The sequence below is a fragment of the Pinus tabuliformis genome, chromosome 5_2 (assembly GCF_031772625.1).
Source record: "Pinus tabuliformis cultivar Carrire ecotype Pingquan chromosome 5_2, CPIR1, whole genome shotgun sequence".
Taxonomy (NCBI): Eukaryota; Viridiplantae; Streptophyta; class Pinopsida; order Pinales; family Pinaceae; genus Pinus; species Pinus tabuliformis.
The window spans coordinates 442,963,400-442,983,166 of record NC_142306.1 but is presented as its reverse complement, the minus strand read 5'-3'; the positions used below and the strand labels follow the sequence as shown (position 1 = coordinate 442,983,166).

The following is a 19,767-nucleotide window of genomic DNA, read 5'->3' as shown; positions in this document are numbered from 1 at the left end:
CACTCCACCTATCCATCCCACTTGGCACCCCCTTGTATCCCCTCTTCACCTTCATGCCGTTTTAATTTTCCAAACACTACGCGATGATTTTTCCCAATCATCATCTCTCCACCCTCTTAATCACTGCCTCTTCTTCCTCTTCTATTCTCGTTGGAAAGTCACAATCATGTAGTTGTGATTATTGCAAAGAGGCATGCAGTTGGGAAATTTGGATTTGGAGCTACATGATCATTGAAAATATTCACAGGGTGTGGGATGAAGATTAACTTGTATTTATTTTCCATTTGTAAACAAAATCCCACAATCTTAAAACAACATAACCACCCCAATTCACTTCAATGTTCCCTTTCTCTTGCTTGGGGATATGCAAGTTATTAATACTATCATGTTCTCTTATACTATAAACCTTTTGAACCATCATTTACACCTTACATACTTTCAAATCTTTTGGATAATGATTTTATAGTAAATTCTCCCATACTATAAACTTTTCATAAACCATGTATATGGCGAAGTAAGGCACATCGTTTCAAATCATTTGGATTATGATTTTGTATTAAGTAATAAAGTTTTTTTTTTTAATTACTGTATTAAGTTATAAAGTTTTATATTTAATTGAAATTAGGGGATTCTTTTTAAGTAAAAAGTTGGAGTGTAGGTAATAATGAGCTTTTGTTGAGGATCTTGTATATTTTTCCTCCTCTCTTCAAATTGCAAGAGGAGATAAGGTAATTTTTTCTACAGGGGTTTTTCATTCTAATTCCTGAGTCTAAGGATATGATTCTCACAAATTAATTGTATAAAGAAATGCAAAAATATAACATAGTTATTGTTTTTTAATTGTGATCCCTCCTTTCTACCTAATGAGTTCACCGATCTTATGAGATTTCCCTCCCGGTGTGAGAGGAGGGGAGGGATTTCGAACATACTCCAATATTTCAATAAGATTTAGAAGATTCTCAATAAACCTTTGGTATTGGCTCCACTTCTCTTTACTCTTCTCCATCCATTTCCTTTTCTTTCTTATTTAATTTCTCTTCTTCAAGTAATGACATATTTTTTCCAACAAAATTTAAGGTTTATTTTTCAATTTTTCCTCACTACCATAGTGGTTTGTGGAAGCCATTGGGTTATAGTGATTTTAAATATTTTGTGAAAAATATTAATGTTTAAGTTTTTTGAAAAGCTTCCTACAATGTTTTTATAAAAATTTTGTTTAATTTTTTTATGTTTTTTTGTTATCATTCAAAAGAGCTTTCATTAGATTTTCAAAAAGGAACAACTTACAGAGTTTGACTCAACAGTCCCTGCTCTCTCATTCCAGTCAGACTTGTTGAGATTGGGGACTGGAGGATACCATAGACAACTTACATACGTTATTTCCAGAAGGTTTCTAGCCCAAGCTTAGTTGAAGTAAACAAAAAGAAATCATAATTGAAAACAATAATTCAAGGAGGGGGATGAGGAGGGAGTATAGGGGGAGCTGCAAAGAAACCAACTTGTTCATGCATATGAAAGTCGATATGTTCCAACCTTGCTTCCAAGCTGTGAAGGTGGTCATTGATGCGGCAGTGGCTATCTAGCTGCTCCAGAATTTCATTTTGGGTGAATTGAATGTCGTTGAAGTAAGCCATGGTTTCGTTTCGGTCTTCATACATGTGGTCCCTGAGAATATCCATATTGAGTTGAATGTGCCAGAGCTGATCAACAATGGAGTCCATTGTGGCAGGAGCTTCTACATGACTAGGCGAGCGGGCTAGGGAGAGAGCGTCAATGTCCTCAGAGTCCCAATTATTCGAATTTGCAGTGGATGAGCTATGGCTAGGCTTGGAGTGCCCTTTCAGAGCTTGTTTCCTTCACGCGCACTGGGGTGACCTCGTTGGCATGGCATATGGAGAAGAGCCAACCTGCAAAGCACACAACACTTACCGAGACCACCAACCACCCACGCTTGACGACAAGGAGAGCGAACAACCTCTCATCCAAAACACCCACCAACACAAATGACGCAACCCCAGTTAACCCTAGCTGAACTTACAAATCACCCTCCAGCCAGTCTAGAGACACCCTCGCACCAGATGATATAAAGGAGTGCTCATCCAAAACACCCACCCGCACAATCAATGCAGTCACAATTAACCACAATAGAGCATACAAACCATTCTCTAGTCAACCTAGAGATAACCTTTCACCAGAAAGTACTAGGGAGGACCTGCGGAGAGCCAACAATCACACAACTACAAACCACCGAAGGGATGACCTTCAAAATGTAAAGACTTGCAGAGGAATTAGAAAACACAAAGTGCTTACCACACACAGAGTACTTAAGACCTGAAAAGGGTGCAACGTTGAGCTGAAGCCAGAAATGGACAGAGTCTTGGAGATGACTTAATACCTCATCCTTTCGTATGCCCGGATCCTAGGGACAAAGTTGATAAATGAGCCCAAGCCACATCACGGTACCACTGCCCTGCATTGCGCCTTGCAGCCAAGGCCGAGACCTTAATGAACCACCATGGAGCCAAACCCACACACCTCGTTGATCCTCACAACAAAAAATCATTGTCCGAGCTTCCAAGATGGACTAATACCTAAGCCAACCTTCACATTTATCAACAGTTCGCGTGGGATGGACCTTCGTACTGGCAGAATGATTGTCTGGATTGTACATGAGAGAGAAGTTAATGAGTGTGTGGAGCGAGAGCAGGCCCCAATGGCAGCTTGTGAGACAATTGTTCACGCAATTGATCACCCACATTGGGGGGCTTAATTTTTGATGTTATTTGGATTTTTTCATTTTATTTTATTATTATTATCATAAATATTTATTTAATTAAATTTATCTCTCTCACACACACATATATATTAAAGAGCTAGAGTGAAGTTGCTATTGCATGTATATTCATTTAAGAGTTTACAAGGCTCTAAGTCAATACAACAATATTCATAAGTACTTGGCCATTACACCAATATTTATTAAGGTATTATAGCTCATCATTTCTTTAAAGAAAATTTTTATTAAGGTAATATAGCTCATCATTTCTTTAAAGAAAATTTGAATTTTGATGATGAAACTAACAATTATTTTACCTAACCACCTAAGATAATTTCAATTAACTTATTTAATATATAAATTAATATCTATATATGAAATAAATATATTATAGTGATAAATAATTGAAGTAGGTGGATAGTTTCTTTATATGGATGGGAAACCATGTATATGTATATTATAAAGGATTTAAATTTAAGTTTTAAAATATCTTTATTTAATCGTAAATCATTGAAGTAGGTAGATTGTTTCTTTATATGGATGGGAAACCATGTATAATATATAGGATTTAAATTTAAGTTTTAAAATATCTTTATTTAATCATGATATATATGGTATATTAAGGTTACTAATTATAATTAGTGTTACAATATAACATAAAATTTCACCTATATTCTTGAGCCAGACGATTGGTTAGAAATATTATGAAAATGAAACAATGAACTATTCCAGACATAGCCATGATGAAGTAGCCTATGACATAACATTTCAGTGCTGGCCAGTAGCATTGCGAAGTTCATGGAGTACGTGTAATCTCAATTTGAGCCAACTGGCATGAAAATCCATGAAAAAAGGGATGGAAAATTTCAGTGGTGGAAAACAAACCGACACCGTTGAACAAGTTTGTTATTGCGCAGCCACTCGGTCAGCTTCCCAGAGGAAAAACAAAACAGAAGGGTAAAATAGTCGGTGGCACTGATAAACGAGAAGTCTGGAAGGATGGGCTTCTTTATTCAAAAATGGATTTAGTTGTATCCATTTGGGAGAAGCAAGCCAGCGCTTTGTGGAGGTGAGGGGCCAAGGAGAAGGCTTGATGCCAAGGAAGGATTAGCAATCTAAGGCTTATTTCAGATGGATTTCTTTATACAGGTGAGAAAATTGAGACAACTTCTGTAATATGTTTGTGTGGCCAGAATTTAAGGACCTGCCTAATAATTTTTGTTTTCGCGTCCCTAAGTTTTGATAGGGTTTTGGTCTGTTGAGCAGTAGAACTGAATGACAGCCATGCCTACTTGCTAACCTTTAAGTGGGTTCCCCAAATCTAGAAAGGGCTTTTATTTCCTGCAAATTGTTTGATTTTCGTCATAGTCAGGCTGCCATGCTTGATATCTGATATTGGGTCAGGCAATGTTTATAGGTTTTTGACCTGCAGAGCACCAGAATAAGATAAACCACTATGTTTCATTGATATATTCTTGTTGGGTAGTCTTAGTTTATAGAATTCCATAAGTAATGGCAGGTATGTCTCCTTGATATTGCCTTGTTGGGTTCCTAAATACAGAGATAGGGAATTCTGTAAGAGCATAAGCCTTGTATTAAACAGAAAAATTACAGTCCTGGCAAGTTTTCTTTGAATAAGTTGATCATGGAGACTGCTCAAAATGGAGGAAGTGATCAGATCCAGATTGATGATCACAAATCCTTCTCCGAAATATCCCCCAGTTTAAACAAGCAGCCAATTGGGCCATTTTCTGGTACGTCTTCTCAAAAAGGACTCTTAGAAAGCAGTAGACAGTTAGGAGGTGTAGAGAATAAAGCACAAGCACCGAAGAAGCCTAAGAGGTCACTTTTTAAATACTTCATTAAGCCTCCCAGAAGACCAGGCTTTCCGAAGCTAGTTTCGCCGATTCTTCGTGTTTCGCCTTCTGCAACATTTCAAAGAATAGCCAATGAAAGAGATGGCATATCGCGATCTACGCTATCTCCTGCACCGGTAGAGCCTCTCCATGGTCTCAAGGATGGCGTCAAAGTGCCTTTTGTTGGGGAAATCAGGTGGGTGGTTTTGAAGGACGCAGGGAAAGAATGGCTGCGAAATCCGAAGAATTTGGCACTGTTGATATGGGGGATTGCCGTGGCAGTATCTGGAGCTATTCTTTTTTTGGTTATGGTTGGCCTTCTGAATAGGGCCCTGCCTAAAAAGAGTCAGAGGGATGCCTGGTTTGAGGTCAATAATCAAATTCTAAATGCTCTCTTTACCCTGATGTGCCTCTACCAACACCCACAGCGTTGTTATCATCTTTCACTTCTCATTAGATGGAAACCAGAGGACATTGTCAAGCTTAGAAAGGTCTACTGCAAAAATGGAAGTTATAAACCTCATGAATGGGCGCACATGATGGTAGTCGTGCTACTTCTGCAAGTGAATTGTTTTGCACAGTATGCGCTCTGTGGTCTCAATTGGGGCTATAAGAGATCAGAGCGTCCGGCTATTGGAGTGGGTTTGTGCGTTGGTGTTGCAATAGGTGCTCCTGCTGCAGCTGGTCTATATCTCATCCTCAGTCCTCTCGGAAAGGATTACGAAGTTGAAAGTGATTTGGAGGCTCACGTAGATCTTACTCAGATAGGTGATAACTCTGTAAATGGCAAATCTGCATGCAGGATGCTTGAAAAGAGATACACTTTTCATGCAAGAGAGAGTAAAAGAATGGAACCTAAACCGGAATGGCAGGGGGGTCTATTTGACTGCTACAGTGATCGTTCTGTTGCATTCTTTTCAACATTTTGTGGGTTCTGTGTTTTTGGGTGGAATATGGATAGACTAGGGTTTGGGAACATGTATGTGCACATAGTGACCTTCATTTTGTTGTGTATGGCTCCTTATTGGATCTTCACCTTGTCTGCTGTCAATATTGATAATGAGAATATTCGGGAAGGTCTTGGCATCACTGGGATCATTCTTTGCGCGTGTGGGCTTCTTTACGGTGGGTTTTGGAGGATTCAGATGCGGAAGAGGTTTGGCCTACCTGGGAATGGCTGGTGTTTTGGGCAGCCTAATGTGACAGATCTAATGCAGTGGCTTTTCTGCAGCGTTTGTTCTCTCTGTCAGGAGGTTCGCACTGGAAATTTCTATGAAGCCTGTGATGATAAACTTTATTCTAGAAAATATCTTGGCCAAGATTCACTAGACCTGAGAGATACTTCAACCAGATTGGTTCCCTTGGGTCATGAACCAGGATCACCAGCCGTGTTATCTCCAGCTGTGAATTCACCCTCTCGGGTCAAAGCTGACATGTCGCCTCTGAATGCTCGAGCTTCAGTGTCGCCAGTTTTAAGTCCTATGCATTATTCTATTGCAAACTCTCTTCCTCCACAGAGTTTGCCCCTTGTGCAGGAAGGGTCGAGATTCTCTTTGTCCAACTTTTTAACAGCAGAAACTCATATTGCAATTTCTCCATCATCAGAATCAGAGGATGCAGATAACTTGGCAACTCAAACAGAAAATCCAAAGAGGGACGGCTATCCAATGAATGCACCCATTCCCCAGAGCCTGGAAAGATAAGAACAGGGCGTTCTAAGCCATTGTTTAACGCAATTCTACTACTATGGTTGATGGCTGGAAGGTTAAATTGAATTTCCCTGGAAACTTGTCCAGTAAGATGCATCTAGACATTGACTCGTCCTGTAGCTTTCTGCAGTGCCCATTGTTGCAGTTTACACTTAAGGTTTCACTGATTTTTTATTTTATTTGATACAGCGGTTAGATAGATAGAAATGTTCATTGGCATTGTTCTTTAGTCCATGAAACCTTACCTTACTTGGAAGGGGTTGATTGGTGCAGGAACAACTCTTCGAGCTTTACAGATCATCCATCAGTCTTTTATGTTGTTCCCACGGATATTAAAAAAAGAGATATGAGATAAGAACAATCGCCGATCCTCACTGATGTATATTAGCCTGTAAATACCTAAAACATGAGATTTTGATTTTTAACTGTGTTGATGCAATTTAATTTGCTTTCTCATCTAAATTATGATTTATCTGACTGAATCCTCTGTAGTGAGTAATCTATTTTGGGACAAATTGCATTACCTGTACTGAACCACATCCTAACATGGAATGTTGCCCGTGTATGGTTTGCATTTATGTTCTGTACAATCAAATTTACATGATTTATAGTTCTATGGACAAAACTGGATGGTTCCTTCAAATTCTTGAATCTGAATCCAATACACTGGACTTGGAGCATTGCTGACAAATGAAGAGGGTTTTAAAAAAAAAATTATGCGTTCATCTGATATATAACCTGTGAGGGAAATTTTACTTGTATCTAGCTTAGGCTGCCTCTCCATAAAACACTACCTTTTGAGCTGCCTCTCCATAAAACACTACCTTTTGGTAACAAGAGTGGAAAAAAGCAAAACATTGTAGAGGTGGAAGCGAAAGAAGAGGATCAGGCAAACTTTCTAGAGCTGGGAGGGAATGAAGAGGAGCAGTTAGGGAAATTTTACTTGTATCTAGCTCAGGCTGCCTCTCCATAAAACACTACCTTTCAGTAACAAGAGTGGAAAAAAGCAAAACATTGTAGAGGTGGAAGCGAAAGGAGGATCAAGGCAAACTTTCTACAGCTAGGAGGGAATGAAGAGTAGCAGTGGGAGGCTTACACAGGTGGACAAAAAGTGAGTCATGTTCAGTTGTCATGTTCAACTAAAGGAGACAAAGGATGAGCTGGTCTGGTTAAAAAACCCAACTTTAGGGTTCTCTACCCTAAGTTTTCAAGGCAAAAAACCCAACTCTAGGGTTCTCTACCCTAAGGTTTCAAGGCAATCCAGTGTTTGGTAATAGATCGGCCTGATGGACTCTAATGGTGGTGGAAATCACTTCGGAAAATCAGGCAATCCAGTGTTTATTAATAGATCGGCCTGATCGACTCTAATGGTGGTGGAAATCACTTTGGAAAATCAGGTCGCCACTAAAAGCTTGAAGCAAGGGTCTTCATGTGGCTGGCCATAAAGAACAAGGTCCTAATCTGTGAAGTACTAAGTACAAGAGAGGATTTGACATGTGAAGTACTAAGTACAAGAGAGGATTTGACATGGGCCAAGTTGATGTGCTTTAAGCAAACTAGATGAGGATTTGACATGGCCAAGTTGATGTACTTTATTCAAACTAGATGAAGAAACTATAGGACATTTTCATCTTGCCCATATTCTTCCCATTTGTGGGCTGGAATGGATATCCTGATAGCGGTAAGAGGTGCTGGGCATGGTGAAATTACAGCAGCATGTACTGTTTTCCGCAGTGGCAGGAGAAGGTTAATAAGAGTTCAAAGCTTTACTCTTGATAGTGTGTGATTGGGAATTTGGTTTGCAAAGAATGCTGACGTTTTAAGGGAGATTCATCCCACCTTAGATTCATCCCACCTTTCCAGTTTGCTTCTCAGAGAAGATTTATATTTGCTAGTTATATAACCCTTGCCAAAGCAATACCTTTGAGGCAGCAACAACTTTTTCATGCTTTTGATGGAACAAGCCAAGGATCTCCTCCCAAATGCAAAGCAGGTGGCATTATTTTTTTAAATGGCGCCCACTTTTCATGGTTAAGGCCAGATTGGGAGATGAATGTGAGAGTTATGCTAAGCTCTTTGCTTTGAAATTGGTTATTAATTAATTGCGTAGTCTAACAAGGCAGAGGAGTTGCCCGGAAAGTTATGGAAATTCTGGTCATATTTAGAGAAAATCCGGCAAGGATTTTTGTAAATTCAAGTTATAATTGTTAAGCTTTAAAATTTTAGGTGTCCTAGATGTTTTTGATAGTGCTGAATCCATTTCCACCATCAAATACACGATTCAAACATTGCCTTTACAAGATTTTTTGAAATTTTTTTGCCCGGATTTCGACCACTGTTGGCCGTTCGGGCAATTCCTCCGCTTCGTTAGACGACTCCTTAATTAATTTTGTAAAAAGGGTTCAAGTTTAGGGATCTGGTTTGATGTTTGATATCTTTTTTTGCGTGGCTCTACATCGTAATATGGGGTAGATCTCATATAAAAATGCTCTACAACCCAATATGGGTAGTAGATCTCATATAAAAAACACAAACATGTAAATAAAAACGGAAACATGTAAATGTAAACAGCCCTAGATCTCACATAAAAAAGTTTAACATTTAACATTTTTAATTTATTGTAAGCCCTATTTAAAAATCAATCTAATTATTTGTATGTGTAAACACAATATAAATTTAAAATATAAAGAAGGCTAAAAACACTCAAAAAAGATATGTATGATAAATAAATAAAAATATAAATAAATTAGAGGTATGGTGTATATATATATATATATATATATATATATATATATATAATTTTTTTATATTTACTTTAGAGGTAGGATAAATAAATAAAAATATAAATAAATTTTATATTTATTTCATAAACCTCTTTATATTTAAGAAAACTCAAATATATATATATATATATATATATATATATTCCATAAACCTTTTTATATTTTATAAAACTAAAAAAATATGTTTTATTTGGGTGAAGCCTATGGGCCAAATACCATGGGACAAATAATTATCAATACCATGGGCCAACCCTCCTTGACTCTTGGAGGCAGATATATATAAAGGGTGATGTGATGGAGCAAAGGCAATCATCCAACCAAGCAAGTTCAAGCATAAGGTGTGGGTCTAAGTATTTGGATGAGTAAGGAGGACGAGCAAACAAAGAGGGCGAGGTGCAAGCGGATCGAGGGCCGTAGTACCGAGTCGAGGAAATGGGAAACGAAGGTTTTGGGTGCATTCTGGGCGGATGAGTTGCAGGTGGGGCGACCCTACCCGCGGGCGAGCTGTAGGAGGGGCACGTTTGAACAAGCCGAACTGGCTGAACGAGCTGAACAACCCAAACGGGATGAACGAGCCGAACGAGCTAAACGAGCTGAACGAGCCAAATGGGCTGAACGAGCTGAATGGGCTGAACGAGCTGAATGAGTTGAATGGGCTGAACGAGCTAAATGATCCGAATGGGCTGAATGCGCTGAATGAGCCGAACGAGCTGAACGACTCGAACGGGCCGAATGAGCTAAACAACTCGAAAACGCTGAACGAGCTGAATGACTTGAATGAGCTGAACGAGCCAAACGGGCTGAACGAGTTGAACAACTTGAACAGATTGAATGAGCTGAACGACTCGAACGGGCTGAACGAGTTGAATGAACGGGGAACTAACCGAGGGCGAGCTGTACGACAGGCGTGGGCCACCCTAAATGACAGACTTGGGCACTGCTGAACGGGCAGGCTGAGTTGAAGTGTTTTGGACAAATTATCAAGGTGAAACTTGGGGTTGCCTGGCAAAGGCTGTGTATGTAAAATACTTGTAAAAGACTGTTGTATTATTATTTGGGCAGACTCTAACCAGGGAGTTTCCCCTCCCATTAAAAGAAGTTTATCCGCTGTGCATATTTATAAATGATGATGATGAATGTATTTTCGCTGTGTTAAAAGATGAATGCTTAGCGTAATTGAAGAAAAATATCTAAGTGTTGAATGTTAGGCGTAGTATGTACTGAATAGTATTGGTGAAAAGAAATTGGGTAGCGGTGTCGCACCTGCCAATGTGCGGTTGAAAGACTACCTCCAGGATAGGGGGCATGACAGAGGGAGTGAAAAGGGAGAGATGGAGATAAACTTAAGGATAGGGGAGAGGAGGAATGAAGAGAGAGAGAGGGAGATGAGTGAGATGTAGAGAAGGGTAAGAAAGGGAGAGGGAGACACAAAAATGGAGGGGGAGAGAGAGAAGGAGAGAGGAAGGGAGATAGTGAGAGGATTGGAGGGAGGAGAGAGAGAGAGTGAGAGAGATGGGGGAAGAGAAAGGAAGGTAGGAGAGAAAGGGAGAGAGAGGAGGAGAGAGGGAGGGAAGAAGAAAGACACAGAGAGTGAGAAGTGGAGAGAGAGGGAGTGACAAGGGAGAGATGGAGAGAGAGAGAGTATGTTTAGGTGTGAGATAAAGAGACAAAGAAAGAGAGATAGAGAGAAGGGGGGAGAGAAGGAGAGAGGGAGGGATATAGTAATATAGTTGGGGAGAGAGAGAGAGAGAGAATAAGAACGAGAGACAAGACTCGAGAGATAGGAGGAGAGTGATGGGAGAAGAGAGAGGATTGGAGGGCAAAGAGAGAGTGATGGGGGAAGAGAGAGGGAGAGAGAGGAAGTACGAGAGAGCGGACTTGAGAGAGGGGAGGAGAGAGGGAGGGAAGAATAAATACATGGAGAGTGAGAAGTGGAGAGAGGGAGTGACCAGGGAGAGATGGAGAGAGAGTGTGTATATTTGGGGGTGATATAAAGAGACAAAGAAGGAGAGATGGAGAGAATGGGGGATAGAAGGAGAGAGGGAAGGATATAATAACATAGTTGAAGGGTGAAGAGAGAGAAAGAGAGAGAGGATGTGAGAGAGCGGAGAGAGGGAAGGAAAGAGAAATGGAGTTGGAAGGGGAGGGAAGGAGGTAAGAATAAAGAAATAGAGAGAGAAAGGTGGAGAGAGGGAGTGATAAGAAATATGGAGAGAGAGGGAGAGAGGATAACAAGAGGGAAGAGAGACATAAGTGGGGGATAGGGAGAGAAGGGGAAGAAAGAGAGTGAGGGAGAGGAGGAGGGAAGGATATATAGATAGATTGGAGAAAGAGAGTGTATGTTTTGGGGTTGATATAGAGAGACAAAGGGAGATAGGGATATAGATGGAAAGTGAAGAGTGGAAAGAAGAAAGATGGAGAGAGGGAGGGATAGAGAGATTGATAGATATGGAGTGAGAGAACGTGTGTGTTTGGGGGGTTGAGATAGAGAGACAAAGAAGGAGAGATGGAGTGATATATATATATATATATATATATATATATATATGGAGGGGGGAGAGAGGAAGAATATTTATTGCACTAGATGCATTGATTTCAATGTAGATGATTTCTAATCCTATTTTATTGGTTGCACTAAATGCATTGATTTCAGTGTAGATGGTGATTTCTAATCCTATTTGATTGCTTGCACTAGATGCATTGATTTCAGTGTAGATGTTGGCTTATAATCCTATTTGCTTACTTGCATTAGATGCATTGATTTTAGTGTAAATGTTGGTTTATAAACCTTTTTTCTTACTAGCACTAGATGCATTGATTTAGTGTAAATGTTGATTTCTAATCGTATTTGATTGCTTGCATTAGATGCATTTATTTCAGTGTCAATGTTGTTTTATAATCTTATTTGATTTTTTGCATTAGATGCATTGATTTTAGTATAGATGTTGATTTCTGATTTGATGTAATTGGATGTATGATGGTACATTAATTTTAAAGTGATTGGATTAATATTGTGCATTGATTTCAGTGTAAGTATAAAAATTATTGACTATGTAAATTGATTTTTGTGTTATAATAATTCAACCTATTAATATTGGAGAGAAAGAGAGACAAGGTATGACGTTTACTACAATATCTCGAGCTAAAAATTTAAATGGTTTACAATTTAACATGTCCTTTTCGAGCTAAATATTTAAATGGTTTATGATTTAACTTGTCCTTTCCATATAATCAATATGAAAAGACGACAAAAGTAATAAAGGTGACAATAAGAATAGTAGAAGAAAATAGTTTGAGATTAATTACAATGAAGACTATTTGTAATTTACTATATTCTTATTATTCACATTTTCTATCATTCAACACTATTACATTGTCACTTTACATTCAAAATAATACTTCATCATTTTTCATCAATAAAGTTATTCACAATATTTATCATCTCAACAAACTGAGGTAACTAAGCAAATTTAAAATTAAAATGACTAGATTAATTTGAGACATATTTAGCATATTTAAAATGATTATATTAATATTAGATGATTTTACATATTATTGATAAAATCAATCATTTGTTCGTTAAATTTTCTTTCGCTGCACACCAATGAAACCAACCTAGATCCATATTAACTCCGGACCTATCATATGCCGAGAGGGATCAAATCTCTCGAGGTGCAAACCTTTCCTCAAGTTTTGCACTCAAAAAAGAGCTTTACACCTCGAGAGATTTGATCCCTCTCAGCACTTGATAGATCTAGAGTTAATATGCATCTACGCTGGTTAACTCCATTGCATTTCTTTTTTAATCATGTCCAAAGAAGTCAATTCGAAAATTGATCTCTGGTGACACAATTGGTATTAATAAATTGGACAAAGGGTGAATTTAGAATGGGGATATGGTATTTAATTCTGATCTTTGATGAGTTGAAAGGTCGATTTCTGTTTTTAACTCCATTTTGTTTTCCTATCATGTTTATAGAGAACTCAACTCTGAAATTGATCTCTTTCTAAAGCAGGACTCCAGATATTTGAAGTTGGTCTATTTTAGTAGTTAAGGATGGACATACTATCTTTCAATCTTTGACTCACAGTAGCTAGAAATCTATTCCAAATTGGTCCTTGTCCTCTATTATATATACTTGTGGTCAAAAGCTCTTGATGTTATTTAACGGCGCATGTTTGACAGGTTAATTCCCTTTGGTACAAGCTGAATGCCCTAAGATAGGTTGGGAAAGTTGTTGTGGTTTCTCTTTTTGTAAAAGTTATCCTTTTCTTTGGTTGTCATATCATGGGGATGTTAATGTGATTTTTATGAGGTTTTTGAACCCATTTTGAAAATTTGTGATTTATATGAGCAATATTAGGGTCACACTGTATGATCTCTTTGGATAGATCTTGAGTCTATTCAAGGACATAAAATTCTAGTGGGGAATACTATTGATTTTTCCTAGTACTTCAGAATCATAGGTCTATGTCTAATCACGATCATAAACACACTGCAATACACACAAATCCAAGCACTTTGCACAACGAAAATGTGACAACAATGAGTCAATAAAGTACTCAAGAATTTGCAGACCAAAAACTTGTTTATATTACAACTTTAACACAACAAACATATGGCTCTCATACCATGGATCATGGCCCTTACAATTAGCCCTGATACAAGGGATAACTAGGGCTTGAGGTCAACAACTTATGATCCTCAATCCGCCCAAACGACAAGATACAAATTTAATGACTTGCTATAGGTGACCAATACTTATAACCCTTTCTGTTCTCTTGATCTTGGTGTACCTGGTAGGTCCTTTGCCACCCTTTCTCAGAGATATTGCTGCTCCAATGTCTCTGGCACTAAGCTACTCACAAGGACACTGCTTCTTCAAAATACCTTGCATACTTGAACTCTAACAAGCCTGACTTCTAACAGTGAATATGCTGCTTCAAAGACATTGTATACAGGCTCAAAACAAAGTCTACTACACCATGAATCTTCCCTTGAGTTCACTGTTCAACGCAAACATTATCACCTTAACTTCTCACATTGATTAAGCATTATTAGGTCACTGTCTATCATTCCTCAAATATTCACACTCAGTCTCTCAAAACTCCAACATATCAACACCTTCTCTACCCTACAACCTCCTCTCCTTTCCTAAGATATTCACAGCGTTTTGTTCAAGGTTCTAAGGTTGATTAGGCCTCTTCTAGGGATTGAATTAAACCCATAACTCCAATGCTGCTCCATAGGACATGTAGTCCACTATAGCAGCCTAGGATGAGGCTAGTTAAGCCTCTTTTCAGGGCTAGACCCTCTCCCAAACACATATAATTAACATGTTGCCTTGCTCGGATTTTTTAGTGGCTGACTTGGCATAAACAGATTTCTATTAGGGCACAATTGGTGGGCTCCAGTATTGCAGCAATAATGCTGCAACTCCTGGGACTCCCTTCTTTACTTTTATCAACCCGGTAGTTCGTAACAAACTTGGAAGCGACGGTGCTGTATGCACAAGTACTAGCTCTTGCCGCAGTTGTCACTTGGTCAGCTGGCACAAGTCCGCTAGGGGCTTAAGCCAACTTCTATGAGCTCTTAGAAGAATTTTTTTAACTGATGGATGAAAGCTAACTCAAAGGAAGCTAATCTACTTGTGGAAAGAAACTGAAAGCCAAAAAGTAACGCAAACCCTAGCAAACCCTAATTCTACCAGCTAGTCCTACTGATGCAAAGGAGAGAATGCCAACTACTGGAAGGGATGCCATTACTTCTATGAAGGTAAAATACATGTGTCTAGACTACCTCTACCTGAAGAAAACATCTTTTTGTATTTTTGAATAAGTTATTAGAATTATCATGCATGTGCTTTTAACTGGTTTTTTACTGTGCAGGGGTGGATCAAGGAGGAGAAATGCTTGGAAAAGGTTTGGAAGGTTCAGAGAGGGTCTAAGGAGTCCCTAACACCCTTCCGGAGAGTTTCACAAAGTTTGGCTATCAAGAAACCTCATTTGTGAGCTTCTACAGGAAGTCTGTAGGGGTTCTACAGGATGTTTAGAGATTTCTACAGGATGTTCAGAAATTTCTACAGGATGTTTAAAAAATGGATTTTAGAGAATGGGTGAGTGAGGGGAGATGCATGAATGGATAGGGAGGTAGGATGGGAGCCTGGAGTGACCCAGGCACTGATGGATGGGGTGGTGAGAGGGTGTAGAAGGCTGACTTGGCTTAAAGAAAGCTAAGACAATGATGGAGCAAGAAGGTAGGGTTACGTGGGCAAAAGGACAGGTGTGAGACAAGGAACCTAGCTAGGAGATGGAACAGTAGGCTATGATGAAGCTTAGGCGGATGAGAGAGTGGTAGAGATGCCCTGCACGGTGTACATTTACAACCGAATCAACAAAGTCTTACAAATAGTCAAAGTCCTAGCTAATCTAATCTAACTGTCAATAAAACGAATGAACAACAGCTTTATTTGGAAAGAAAACCATGTACATCAATCATGCAAAGAAACATTTCAGAGAGCTGAACCCATAACTAACTTCTACAAATGAAAACAGTACACTAAGGATTGCATGGTCAAGCAAACTAGTGTTTTTGTTGGGGCAGCACTGTTTCTTCAATTCCAGCCCCTGATCCAATAAGGATGAGGTGAAACTGAGAGTGTTGTTGACCTTTTTCTTGGAGCTTTTTTCCCTGTTATCTTCTTACCAATCTATTTTAAACCTCTGAAGCAATTCTGTTCATAAACAGTGACCTATTTAACCAACACAACTAAATCTGCCCAATAGAAATACGTTTCAAATGCATAAAAGGAAAAAAACGATGCATAAGGGAAAGGTAACAGTACAAAAAGGAGGCCCTGGGCTCTCAGGTTGGGCCCAACCCTAAGAGCTATGGCTCCTATAGAAAACTCAGAGTTGATATAAAATCGGACTGCTTCTCATTATCAAAAAATAGTCATAAGTCAAGAGTTATGCCAAAATGGCTACAAGAGAACAAAGTAAAGCTAACAGCACTGTAGTGCAAAATATGCAATGGTTTCAAAAGTCCCTTACGAAGGCTGAGGCCTTAACATTTATACACCACGAGGGCCCTAGCTGGCCTCCTAAATCTATGGGACTTGGCTGTCCAAACTGTGAGTAGACAACCTCTTCCAAAATCTGCTTGGCTGCCTTCTAGATCCGGTTTTGGTGGCCTTTGGAGCTCAGAGTTGGGGGTGAAGATCCCGAGGAAGGGCTATTTAATGTCGTAGACAACTCCCCTACGAATCCTCACCTCAAGCTTGGCTGCCTTCTAGCCCATGATTGCTCGGTTTTGCTCCAACATGTGTCAAAAACTTGAAATGAGCACGTGTTAGCCACCTAGGAAGAGTGACTACCCTTATTCGTACAAATGACATAAACATACTGAAAAATAATGCATAAGATATGAAAAATGAAGGATTGAACAAGGATAATTAGGCCAAATGAGCCCAACAAGTTACCAAATTTAGGGCTCATCATCACCCCCCTGCTAAAAGGGTTGCTCATCCTCTGAGCAATTAGTTCAGCTCCTCGTCTTTCATTGCTTTAATCGCCACCCTCACATCCCAGGCTTCTGAAGTAGTATCCTCCTCACTGTCAAGGAATCTGGCCTTCCTTTCCACCTCTTCCCACTGCTTATGCTCTTCTTCTTCTGTGCCTCCTTCTAACAATCCCAAAAGCAAAGGTGGACTTAGCTTGAGGCCTATCCAGCTGGCCTAGAGGTTCTGCATAGACTTCTTGTAGAGAGGCACTCATGCCAAGGCCTCCCTCATTCTAGTTGGGGTGTGATATTCCCTGATTTTGAGGCTGTGGGACAATGTGTTCCACCTACGGGTGCAAGCATGAACACAATTGTCCCCCAATAGTCGCTCCATATCCTCAAAATGTGCTATGGCCTGAGCCTGCCGATCCATGTACTCTAACAGAGCCTGAGAGTTGGTGGCTAGGTGCTAGTGGGCAGATATCAATGCTGTGGGGTCCCCTGGCTCTGCTCTAATTAGCAGTGGTTCTTGTAATTCCTGGTTCATGACATTCTGACCTCTGCCGCTCTCTTTTCTTCGTGGTTTAGCCATGAGGTCATTGCCATCGGCTGCATGTCCCCTACTGCTGTGTTGGGGTCCCATGAGGTTATATTTGGAAGGGCCAAATTATGAAGGTAGAACTATGATAGCTTGGCCTTGTCTTCCAATGAACTGCTATTACATAAATCCATGAACTGCTGGGGGTTTTGGATTTGGGAGATACCCCTCTGTGCCAATGTGTTGATTTGGAATTGCAGCCACTGATCCCTGAGGTATAGGCCATAGGATTTGGCTGGCTGCCTACATTGCAGAGCTTCCATTGCCCAACTGGCCATGCAGGCCAGTTGTGCCTCCTTTTCTTGCATCTGCTGTTTTAGAGATTGTATCTCTAGGCCTGCTTGCAATTCCCTTTCCTGTAGTTGCCGGTTTAGTGCCCCAAGTTCAACTTGCATTCCTTCTTTTCCCTGAGGTTCTTTTGTGGTGTCCTTGGCTGTTGTGTCCTCTTCTTTCCTCTGTCCTTGTAGCTGTAGCTGCTGTTTAAGCAACTCATTCTCTTCTCTTAACTTGGCCTGTTGGGAGCTTTCCACATGCCGTACTCTTGCCAACTCCCTTTGTGTTTCCTTGAGCCTTTCCTCTAGCGGCCCTATATCTGCTACCCCCTTGGATTTAGTGATCCTCATCCAAGTGTGGGTTCGTACTCTTTCTTCCTCTAGTGCTAGAAACAGTGGCACTGTGAACTTTTGAGGAATAATTTTGTCGGCCTCCAAAAAGTTATAGTAAGAGCCCAGGCTGGGCTGGGGGCTTGGTTCCATGATGACATCGGTCTTCTCCTCCTCCTGTGGTGACTTGGATGCTCTTTCCTCCATCTGCTCAGTTTCTTTCAGACTAACCAAAGTTTCCTGTAGAACAGCCTCGGCATCCTGTAGAGAGGCTTCCGAGTTCACTTTCTCCATCCTTTCCCTCCATGAGGATGTTTTCGGGCTCCCCCGCTCATAAGTAATGGATACCTTGGAGGGGTACCTATCCCTTGGTGTGGTAGGGGTATCCACAATTGTGATTGGCTCTTTTGATGGAGGCTGGGGTCTGCCAGTCTTAATTCTCACACTCCTTCTTGCTTTAAAATACAGAGGAGTCTCCCTCTTTCATTTTTCCTTTGGCTTGGGAGAGGTACCTAGGGTGGCCAGCACAGCTGCTGCCTCCCTAGCTAGAATTTCGGCTGATTTCTCCTTCTGTTGTCCTTTTTCCGGACTTCCTGTAGAAAGTCCTGTAGTGGCTAGTTTCTGGCTTCCTGTAGAAGCCGTTTTTAAACTTCCTGTAGAAATAGCCTTCTGGTTTCCTGTAGAAGCAGATGGCACCGTTTTAGCCTGCTTGGCTGAGGGTGCTTTTTCCTTTAGCTTGGCTGAGGCTGCCTTAGGGGTGCCCTCACTGGCTTGGACTTTCTCAGTCCTTTCTACCCTGCTCTGTAGTCTTTTCTCCCTAGGTGTTGGTGTAATTTTACCACCCCTTGTTTTGGCAGCTTGGCCTTTTTCTTGTGTTCCTTTCTGTTCTTTCTTTGGTGTTTTGCCTGGGGTTTCTTGTCCTTTAGCTTTCTTCTCTACCTGAGTGTGCTCCTTCTCCTCGCTGCTGGAGGAAGTGAGCTCCTCGGCCAAAATTCGGATGTCATCATCCTTAGACATATTCCGAAAAATTTCCCAAGAGAGGGACAATGTAAGTGTGGAGTGCATCTTCCACGAGGAGCTTGATAAGCCCATGATGGGCTAGCTGGTCTGGTGTCCCCTCTCTTAGTTTGGTGGCACACTCAATCTGGATTGCAGGAGGAAGTAAGGAATTCTCAATTTTTGTTCTAAGGGTAGGTCCATTTGGTGCTGATTTCTGTGAGCAACCGGAAATGATAGCCATACACGATGCTAAATCGCCCCTCACATGTAATATACTTCATAATTTGGAGGCTGACTTCACTCCAGAACGGTTGTAGGCTAGTTCTTCGAACTCCATTCTTGTCCTTTGAAAATTGTTCCTCTAGCAAGAAGAACTCTTTTTTAGATTTCTGACCCAATTTTCTCTCCTCCTTATCCCAGGGTACCCCCATCGGTAGATCAGTTACTCTGCTAATGAGCTGTGGGGTGAGTCTGAGGGTCAATCCTCTGAAGTTGACAACGGCCAATGTCTTCGACTTCGGCTTCAAGGACCTTAGGAATTCTTCTATAATTTTGTCATCGTGACCTTGAAGCTTGTCACAGAATGACATCCAGTGTGCACGGGAAAACAAGTCCACCACCTCAGGGGTTTCCCGTAATTTCTTGGTGTTATGAAACCAGCTCAAGAAAAGATAGATCAACGCCTTAGAATTCAGCCTCTTCGAGGGAGCAACCTCCTTTACATTACATAAATGAACAATTCTTGGATGATTCAAATGACAAAGCCTCCTTTCTATATATAAGAGTCTAAGGAGTCACAATATAATCCAGCCGACCCAACAATAATAATATAAAGCCACAAAAATAATAATAGAGGGATTCTATGGGCACATTAATAACAATATGGGGGCAATGGGGGCACAACAATATAAATAAGGGGTATAACTACAATAGTAATGGGGTAATC

General features: G+C 40.3%; 1 protein-coding gene across 1 annotated transcript; it reads left to right on the top strand.

Annotated features, from left to right (window-relative positions):
- The first annotated feature begins 3,540 nt into the window (after positions 1 to 3,540).
- On the top strand, positions 3,541 to 6,764 carry LOC149159572 (uncharacterized). Its single transcript, XM_089436512.1, has 2 exons — positions 3,541 to 3,922; positions 4,335 to 6,764. The coding sequence occupies exon 2, from the start codon at positions 4,419 to 4,421 to the stop codon at positions 6,330 to 6,332; it is 1,914 nt and encodes a 637-aa protein (XP_089292638.1). The 5' UTR covers positions 3,541 to 3,922; positions 4,335 to 4,418; the 3' UTR covers positions 6,333 to 6,764.
- The last annotated feature ends 13,003 nt before the right edge of the window (positions 6,765 to 19,767 follow it).